At 40.3% G+C, this 10,478-nt stretch overlaps 1 protein-coding gene across 1 annotated transcript; it reads left to right on the top strand.

Annotated features, from left to right (window-relative positions):
* The first annotated feature begins 525 nt into the window (after window positions 1-525).
* Window positions 526-10,272, top strand: slc25a35 (solute carrier family 25 member 35). The gene is made up of 5 exons (XM_008302596.1): window positions 526-1,161; window positions 2,527-2,592; window positions 2,681-2,833; window positions 4,674-4,808; window positions 6,155-10,272. Exons 1-5 carry the CDS (start codon window positions 790-792, stop codon window positions 6,323-6,325), a joined length of 897 nt encoding a protein of 298 aa, XP_008300818.1. The 5' UTR covers window positions 526-789; the 3' UTR covers window positions 6,326-10,272.
* Window positions 10,273-10,478: the final 206 nt, after the last annotated feature.

Raw genomic sequence — 10,478 nt, forward strand, 5'->3', positions numbered from 1 at the left:
CAGACTCCTCCAAATGTGGCAAATAATGATATTGCACAGGACTTATGGAGGTCCACAATTCTCTTCCTGATATCTTGGCTGATTTCTTTAGATTTTTCCATGTTGTCACAAAAAGGAGGCAGTGTGTTTGAGGTGTGCCTTAAAATACATCCACAGATGTGTCTCCAGTTAACTCAGATGTTGTCAATTAACCTATAAAAGGCTCCCAAAGCCATGACATCATCATCTGGGCTTTCCTAAATAGTTTGAAGGCACAGTAATCGAACTTCTGACTTTGAAGAAAGTAATAAATAAAAATCTCAAAAAAATTCTTTCTCTCATTATTCTGATATTTAGCAAATAGAAATAATTTTGGTAATCCTAACTGACCCAAAACAGGATAAATGTTGTCTGATTTAATATCAGACAGTGAGAAAAAAAAAGGTTCTGTGTCTTATTGTACAGTTTTTGTTGTTGTTGTTTCATATTATCTTTAAATAATCTTTTTTTTAAATGATTTTTACATATATAGGAATGGGATTTTTTTTTCTTTTCCAGTCTGTACTAGAATGTGATGATTGTGACCTCTGACACCTCCATCAGCAAACAAGCCAATGTTTACATTTGGCGAACAGGATATCGCTGTTTCCGAGGAGGCCCTGAAGTGGCCTCGTGTCCCCGCCGCTGTCAGCGCGGTGTCCGGGCTGTGGGAGGGGAAACGCCGCTGAGCAGGAGCCCGCTGGCATGAAGGGCAGATCGGACTGCGAGCAGGCCTGAACTCCGCATCTGTCCTCCGGCCGGACGCTCGTCATGGACTTCGTGCTGAGCGGAGCGGCGGCCTGCGGGGCCTGTCTGTTCACCAACCCGCTGGAGGTGGTCAAGACGCGGATGCAGCTGCAGGGAGAGCTGAAGAGCCGGGGCTCCTACCAGGTCTACTACCGCAACGTGTTCCACGCTTTCTACACCATCGGCAAAGTGGACGGACTGGCCGGCTTACAGAAGGGACTGGTGCCCGGCCTCTTCTACCAGTTCTTCATGAATGGAGTCCGGCTCGGCTCGTACGCCATCATCGAGTCCTCCGGCTACATCCACACCAACGGCAGGGTCAGCGCGGTCAAGACCACCGCCGCCGGAGCGGTGGCCGGAGTGGTGGGAGCCGTGATGGGCAGCCCCATATACCTGGTCAGCAGCCTCGGCAGGCCTCCTCTGTCTCTTTATTTAGGACTGACAGTACTATCACTATCGATTTTTCTGTTGTTAATCGATCGATTATCTCATAAATCGATTAATCAAAGCTAAAGGGCCCTTTCATTCAGCTTCACGTTACTGTGACTGTTATTGTATGTCTGTGTAAACTGTATAATGCTGCACAGGATGGCATGGGAACAAAGGCTCACATGTTTAAGTGCAAAATATACAGAACATATTTTAAAAAGAGCTGTCATTGTTTACTTCAGTGGCAACTCCAAAAAACAAAAAACAAAATTGGGCCTGTATCTGAAATAAAGTGCAAGACTAAAAACAAAAACAACAACAAACAAACCTGATATCTGAATAATAATATTGTGTAGCTGATTTAAAATGCAGTAAAACATCCTAATTTTATGATCACACATTGTAAAAGAATGAATTCCGATTTGTAAACGTAAAGATTTTTGAAGTGGACATTATTTACTGTTCTGTCCTGTTTTTTTTTTTGTTTTTTAAAAATTTTTTTGTTTGGCATGAGTAAGTTTTTTTTCCCTGTGGTTTTACTAAATATTATCTGTAATTTAATGAATCTCAGAAAATCTGTAAAATAGCAGAATATTATGTGAAGTATTAGTTAAAAACTGTTCAAAAAACTTTCATTTTTAATTTTATAAGTATTTTCTTCATATTTAACAATTGCTCTTTGACTTTGGTACTCGCTTAGAACTTTATAAAAGTATTGCCGAACTCGCTGCACAGTAGTTTCCTGTCATTTCTGTGTTTCGCGAGTTTGTCAGACGTCGTAGTTGGTATACGATCAGGATTGTAACGGTGCAGCGCAGCATCTTAGAAGTGATTGCTGGTTTGTATGTAGTCTCACTGATCCGCGCTTCAGTCACTGTTTCGTACTTGTTCTGTTGTCCGATAGCAGAAACTGAAAAACATGTAAATAAGCATTTTTCAGGAATTCTGCTATATTGAAATGTGAGCACAGAGAGTAGGAGAGAAGAGTAGCTCCTGTGCTGCTGTGGTTTGGCAATGAAACTCTGCACTGTGTACAAACTACTTTTTAGTCCTGTGATAATTTGAAGTACTGTCATACTTTTGCAAACCTTAGGTCTTTGGAAACTGCCGACTAATGACTGTGCCAAAAAACATCTGACGTTAGGACATTGCAATTACCCACTGATACTAAAGTAAACCATTTGGATAATGAATTTAAGTTTGTATTTAATATTTATATATATATCAGTTGCAGCCTTGTTCTTGTTATAAAAGTTGGTGAGGTGTGACATCATGATGAGCTGTCTTTTGTAACTGTGGACGATAATGAACCCAAATTGTCTCTCTTGACAGGTGAAGACTCACCTGCAGAGTCAGTCTACCGCCTCCATCGCTGTTGGCCATCAGTATAAACACCAGGTAACCTAACAACCCAAACTGCAGGTATAAATATGAGTGGGGGGGCATCAGCAGTTCCCTCATGTGCTCCTCCTCTTCTTCCTGACAGGGGATGTTCCACGCTCTGGCAGCCATCTACAGGCAGCACGGCATTCTGGGACTGTGGAGGGGCTCCAGCGCTGCTGTGCCCAGGGTCAGCGTGGGGTCGGCGGCTCAGCTCTGCACCTTCTCCTCCTCCAAAGAGCTTGTCATTGACCTGCAGGTTAGCATCCATAACTCGCCTGGGTTTTGTCTTAATTTGACAGTCGTCTGAATTCTGCGGCGATGAGGTGGGAGTTGAGCCGACCGGGGGGAGTTTTGTTTACTCAGCCCTCCGCCATATGTGCACATTTTCCACATGACCACACGATGCAAGAATAAACATGACTCTTTCTTGGGGGTCCGGCTGTATGTACTGTAGGCCTCGGACAGAGCCGCTGTGGTATGTTAAGTGGGGAAATGAATCAACACAAGTGCCTCCAGTCATCCTATAGCGCTCAAAAGATTCGCTTTTTACTTGGTCCTGTATGATGCTAAAGTAAAGATCTCTTCCGTTGTGAACTGCTGGTTGGATAAAACACTATTTAAAGACAGTTAAAGACTTCACAGTTGCTCATATTATTTAGACTAAATGATATAATAACAGATTCACAGATTGTGAAACTAATCATTAGTTACAGCCCTAAACACAGAGGTGCAGCCTTAAGTAGAGATGATTGGTAGTCAGGAGCTGCATGCAGGTTACAAAAACAGTCATTGTGGTCCTGACAAAGCACCCTGTCCTCCTCTGGAATAGAAACCCAACACCTTTTATTGGCCCCCTGGCTGAAACCATGACGCTTACACAACTAGTGCATCAGTTTACTGGGAGTAGCTTTGTGACCTAACTCTGGTTATAAAAGGTCTTTCAAACCAAATGCCAGGACAGTGTTGGACTCACATAACTGGTCCTCTGAAATGTTTAGAAAAAAACCCTGACATTTTTAAAAGTTTACTTCTTCCTGAATGTATTTGCTAGAATTTCTTTTGGCTGCTTTGACTGGTTGGTTGGTGGGAGAGTTGGAGGGTGGAGGAGGGTCTGACCACACCTTCCAACATACCAGGCATCACTCCCACTGCTGTTTGCATCATCTGCTATGTTATTCCACCGAAGCACGACATAAGCAACTGTGTTCATTTAGTGTCAGCTATTGCCCTATAGCCTCCATTGGCTCCTTTGGAATTTTGGGCTCAATGCCAATTTTAGAGATTAAGAAATTCTAAAATATCAGTCAGTCCTGTTTATATATGTATATATGTGTTGGCGTTATAGTGAAGAGGAAAAAAAATAGGATCATTGTTTAATACTTTCCCAACAATGTGTTTCACAAATGAATTAGCAACTTAAAATGAAGACACAGCTTGACTCCAAACCACCACAGCTGTGATGTGCACTCTGCTACATGCGCTGCAGACAGTGCAGAGAGTGAAATTGAGTGCTGGAGAAACTGTATGATAACAGTTTCTAAACTACCCCAAGGTCAGAATTCTGTTTTATGTTCTGTAAAAGAAAGTTTTCATATCAGATAAAGTATACACTTATCTGTGATAGGCCGATGTCGACCAACTGATAGATCATTCAGGCTCAAGTAAAAATGCTTTAGCTGCTGCAGTGTTCTTTATTTACTGCATTATTCTTATATGACGTCACATCTTCAGTTTAAATGTCGTCTTCTGTGTGTCGTAAAGTTGTGTTTTACATTCTTCTGTGCAGAAAAACAACAGGGCCACATATAAAATAGCGTTGGCTGTAGCTGCTGAACAGTGTGTAACATACCATAGCCTCTAATAATAGAACCATTCTTCCGTTTCACTGCACGTGAGGCTGCAGTCGTGGCCTGTTAAAATTAGTCGCGGCTGCTGACGTGGTGACACCCACCTTGATGATAATTTACTGATCTACTTTCACTGCAGGCTGTCACTTTTTTTCTGTAATACTGTGACCTGAGCAAGACTGATTCCCAAACGTACTCATCCTGTTTGAGGTTGTTGCATCACAAACTGTTATTTTCTTCTTCCCCAAGGTGTTCCCAAGCAACAGCTGGTTGGTGGCCCTGAGCGCCGGCATGATCAGCAGTGTGGTGGTGGTGCTGGCCATGACGCCTTTTGATGTGGTGAGCACACGGCTCTACAACCAGCCTGTGGACAATTTGGGCAAGGTGAGTAGACGTTTTCCCTATAATACACTCTGTTTTATATATGACTTTCACCATCAGCTATTTACTGTTCTCGTATTATTTATTGGCTTTTTTGCGTAGCGTGACGGCCGCTACGATGTGAGAGATTGTTGTGCTGATGCCCAATGCAGCCTTGAGGCTCCAGTAGCTGCTAGTAGCTTAGCATATCTGAATCTCCAAACCAAGCTGTTGCTGGTTGTGTTGCATTGTGGGTGAAGTAAGCAGCAGATTTTGGCAAGAAAGAAGAATGAGTGGAAATAAAAAGAGAACATCTCTGGTTCTGCTGCATTGATTTGGATGCTTTTATAAAAGTGACTAATATTGGTGTTATAGTAATGTTAAATCTAGAGTTTCTAGAGTGTCCTTAAAAAAGCCTGAAAAAGTATAAAATGGAATAATCAAATGTTTTAATCTGTTAACACAGCCTTATGGTTTTAATTTTCTATACCCTAGATGATACATCATGAGTGAAATAAGCAGTTAATGCTATGGCAGAGTATTTCCACCTTGAAGCAGCAGTGGATGGATTGAAATTTCCGGTGTTTAACGTCCTCTTTGCGTTCAGGGCGTTCTTTATGATCATTCTTCTTCAGAATTAGTTTTCGGATTCGAACATGTACGACTGAAATATTCCAGCATTGCAAGTTCCCCATAGGCAGCGAAGAGCAGTTTTGTAGTGTTTGAGCTGAGTTGACGGTGAGCCGGTGTGCTCAGGCGGCAGGGAGTGGGGAGGGGTGGGCGGAGAAAGAGGCGGGGACTACATGGGAGGAGGCAACAGTGTAGAGCGCCACAGAAGCCATTTATAAGGCAGGAACAGAACATTTTTTTAAAAAACTTTAAATATGTAACTTTGATACACAGGGATGAGTTTTTAGAAATTCAATCAATGATCATAGAGGGACTTTAAATTTCCATTCAGCACTAACAACTTTAACTCTTGCAACTCCGGTGAGGGACCTCCAGACAGCAGTTTGATCCAAACCTACATTAAAAGCAAAGTGCTCTGGACTTTACACATGATAGCCTTGGAAAAATCTGTAGTACTTTGTGTTTGGTATTTTAGATTGTTGCACATCACAGTAAACAGTAAGGGTGATTTATTTATTTATTTATTTTTTGCGTCAATAGTAATCGTGAAAGTATCTTAAGTTTCACATGTTGAAACCCACAGAAACCCTGAAGTCAGTGGACTCTCTTTTAGGGATTGTAACTGATACAGTGAGTAGAGATCACAGAGGGGGGCTCAGACACTCTTATTTCTTCAAGCTGGGACTGTATGACAGCATCTATTCAGTTGACTGAATGACAGTGCTTCTCTTATCTTGTAGGGGCAGCTTTATAAAGGATTCACTGACTGCTTTTCCCAGACACTGAAGAAGGAGGGCTTGACGGGACTCTACAAAGGCTTGGGAGCATCTTATTTCCGACTCGGTCCTCACACCATTCTGTCTCTGTTCTTCTGGGATGAACTGCGCAAATTTTACAAGCAGTTCAGATAACACCAGGGACGAGGAAAGTGGAAAATGGGTAACTCATTAAGCTCTGAGTGCATAGGTTAAGTGAGTCCTCATTTAATGAGTTTATGATTATGAGGTGAGAGAAAAACCAGGAGATGCTCTGCTTTCTTGATGGGAAAGAGCAAAGGTAACGTTTTACACTCCGATGAGAAAACAGTGTAGGCAAAAGGTGTCAGGAAGGAAGGAAGGTGAAATATCTGCAAAAACTGCATTCAGGGGCTGGATAATGTATCTGACAGACATCGCAAATGCACTTGGGTTTGTCTTGGTGACAGATGTGCACAGATATAACCGCACAGGAGGCTGTGTGTCCTCCAGAGAAAGTACATCCAACATCATGACTCCTTTATAGCTCTTAAACTCTTCAACTATGTCATTCCAAAAACATAAGAAAGAAACAAAGAATCTGCTTTCTGGAGAAAGCATCAAATGTGGCCCTTCAGAATGAGAAAATGAGCAGTGCCCACAGCCACTTAACCTCAGCCACATCATTATGATTCAGTCTTTATAGGTGTGTGCAGAAGAATGTGACAGTCTCAAAAATGCATTGCGACGGCCTCATGTTGGCAGGAGGTGACTCACTGTATAATATAGCAAACCTACCTTCGAGATAACAAGTCTTGTAAAAGTCAAAGAGAACCTGCTGATCGCTGAGTCACTGCTGAGTCACAAGTGAGTCAGTCAGCTAGAAAATGTTAAAGCCACTTGAACTTTAAGGTCAAGTGGAGATCTGAAAGTTTTTAGAAATGCCAAATATGTCAGACTAAAGTTTTGTGAAGTGTTGAGTTTGAAAAGCTTGAATAGCTCAAATGAAGATAAATCTAATATAATATGTACATATATAGCACTGTATGGAATAAGATATGTTTTTCAGGATTGAATGAAAAAAGGGAAAACTGTAAAGGGATTAAAAGCAGCTCTTGGCCAAAAACTTGCTCTCATAAGGAATGGGAACTGCAGTAGACAAGAAATACCTCAAAGTTTCGTCTTTAGTGTCCACAGCAGAGGAAGAAAAATCAGTTTGGATCTCATATGCAAACAAAGCGTACACTTAGCCCAGTGATGCCAAAACAGGATGTGAAAGCAAATGTTGTACACAATGTTTGCAAAGGTCACTATCAGTGTCTCATACAAGGAGAGAAAACAGTGAGAGAAATAAGAATAAAATGTGCACCCGTTACATTTTTCTGAGTTACTGATGACATGATGCAGCATAAATATGAATCAGGTGTTCTGTGAAGGCAAATGTGAGAATAATCCATTTAAACAAAGGACTGGACTCCCTGTACCTCCCTTACATGAACGTGTTTCATTCTACAACTACCTTCAGTGTATTACTACATATTGTACACATGGATCACTCTGACCAGAGACCAGTGTGCTGACGTCTGTGTACAAATGCAGTTCAGAGCATCTTCGGGGACATATTTGTTTATTAGGGACACAAACAAAAACCTACAGTTGTAGCTGAGTGGACATATAGAATTTCACTAGAGCCTTATTAGGATAGATAGAAGATAGAAACTGCTCAGCGACTGTGCTGTTAATACCTCATGAATGCACATCAAGTAGTAGAGCCAGAAACACTGAGAGGTTTCACTGCATAACTGAGCACATGTGCAGCATAGTTACACATTTATAGATACGTTTTAAAGAGAGAGAGAGAGAATGTAGTTTAACTATTATACCTGTTTTGCATAACTAGTAGTTAATTAAACTATGAGTCCAAAATCATTGCTTTTTCATTATATGTTCCTAATGGACAATTAAAACAAAAAAAAGTCATTAATTAACTTTAAGTTCCTGCATCTTTGTGCTACATGACTTTATTATGCTAGTTTGTGCTCTAACTGCTTAACTCTTTCCTCTCTTGCCTCCATGTTTACGCCACGGTATTATTCAGCATATGACTTCAGTTCTTCAGAACCACAGTGTTAGACGTGTACGCTCGGTCCACCAGTTTGTCAGTGAAGCCTGATGGGCTTTTTCAAGTATTTCTGAAACGTTCAGATTAACTTATTCATCTGTGATGGCAAAATATAAATGTTTATAGTCAAATAGATTAATGAATTGCAGTATTTAGTGTATTGAAATTGTCCTGAACATATTTCCAGTGCACCTTTTTAAGTTCCCCTTTCAAAACATTTTGCTAAAATCCTTCTGATATAAAAAAAAACTTGTTACTGAATGATACTGTCTGCAAGACTAAACGATGCTTTAGAAAATGCAGTAAATTTCAAATTGGGACAAACTAGACATTGTAATCTCGATTGCACTTTTAGCAATTTGGCCTTTTTTAATATTAAAATGATCTCATTTTTTTGTTTGTTACTTGTTGGCATCAAAGTCAAAATTAATACTTTTACATGATATTGTAACTATAATGACAACTTTTTGCAGTTTATTTATTACACCTGACACACTCCTGCCCATTATTAATAATAATGTTTCAGTTTTTGAATAGAGTCCACTTTAAGACAGAGGACTTTTCTTATTGGACGGTAAAAGAACAATCCCACAGCTCAGTATCATTACAGTATCTGTGTGCAGTTCATTTACGGTGCTATGAGGCCTTTACAGTTTAAATGACCATCTAGTGGACACTGTTGGTAACATTTAGACTCTAAAGTAACACAAACTGCTCTATTAGCCTATGAGCCAGACTTGGTGCTTTCTTCATAAAGTGTAGGATACTACTTGAAGAGTCAGGCGGTTTTGGTTTTTGGTCAACACATTTCATTGACAGCACACAGTGTTTGTCATGAAACATGAAATAAATGCACTGGAGCCATAAGAACACATAGTTTAACTTAAACCACCACAGAAGGAAGGAGAGTAATGTTACTTGAGTTTATTTTATATAATGAAGTTTTGGTGTTTGTTTAGGAACAATATATCCACAGAGAGGGTTGCCATTTTTTTTTTTTTTTTTACTTTTGAAGTAACTTTGTTTTATTTCGCTCATTTGTACTGTGAACACCGTATGTGGTTCCTCTTGGCGTTTTATGTGAGTGAACATATTTTTGATTTCGAGTAAAATGAATCCAAGTGGACAAGGTCGCTGTGCTGAACACCAGTAGCTGCTGCTGTACTGTATGTTTCATCTCTGTTTATAAGGTGTTATAATTAGGGATGCACAATGAGAACGGCTCATCGTCAGTATCAACACTGAATGAACACTGACCGGTAGATATGATAAAAACCAATTTAGCCCATTTTACATGTTAGCTCAAGAAGTTTTTTGCCCAGTGAATGTGTGCATTAGTGTTTTATGTCTGCACCTGCCATCATTATAGGAATCTAAGATAGACCAGCATCGACCGGTAACATCAACTATTACATAAGTTGATTCCACTACTAGGGAGACTTGATGTTCTGTACAATTAGGCGGAAAAAATGTGCTTATATCAATATTGGCAATCAGCCAAAATGAGTTGCAAAGTATCAGACATCAGCAAGAATCCAGTATCGTGCCTCCCTAATTATAATCAGACTGCAGCAGTCTTCCTCAGACTGCTCTATAGGACTACAAAATGCTGTCTTTTAAATAATAGTTGAAGCACATCTGACCACACGAACTTAGTGCCAAACTTGTGCCATCCACAATAAACAATTCCACCACCTTCCACTACTTTAGCCACACTATTAAAATAAAGCCATTTTTAAGGAACTCAAAAGCCTAAAAATTACACAGAGAGGTCTGGGAATGATTGATGGTGTTAAGCACGTGCAAAAATGAGTTTTGTCATAAGAATACTTCTGTTTGGAAACTGCTCAGCTCTTTACGGCTCTAAGAGGTGAGCGGTGTTAATGAATGTTGGTTTCATGAATGTGTTACAAAATGCACTTCCTGTCACGGGATTTCAAATGTATGTGCACTGAACAAGAAGAGGAAATAAATGATCGGATTGTCTCTTTATTGACAGACATTGTGGTGTCGCGTGCTTATTTTCTACTAAATGATACTCAACCTTTTATTACGTACGGCACTGTTGTAATGCTTTTTCATGGTTGCACTGTGGGCAATTTAAAGGCTCATTTCCTCACATTTAGAAGAATTCCAGTAATCCTCCCACCACTACATTCAGGATTAGCCAATTGATGAATTTCCCCCGACCAGCTGACAGAGAACAGA

The sequence above is a fragment of the Stegastes partitus genome, unplaced genomic scaffold (assembly GCF_000690725.1).
Source record: "Stegastes partitus isolate 25-593 unplaced genomic scaffold, Stegastes_partitus-1.0.2 Scaffold1843, whole genome shotgun sequence".
NCBI classification, from domain to species: domain Eukaryota; kingdom Metazoa; phylum Chordata; class Actinopteri; family Pomacentridae; genus Stegastes; species Stegastes partitus.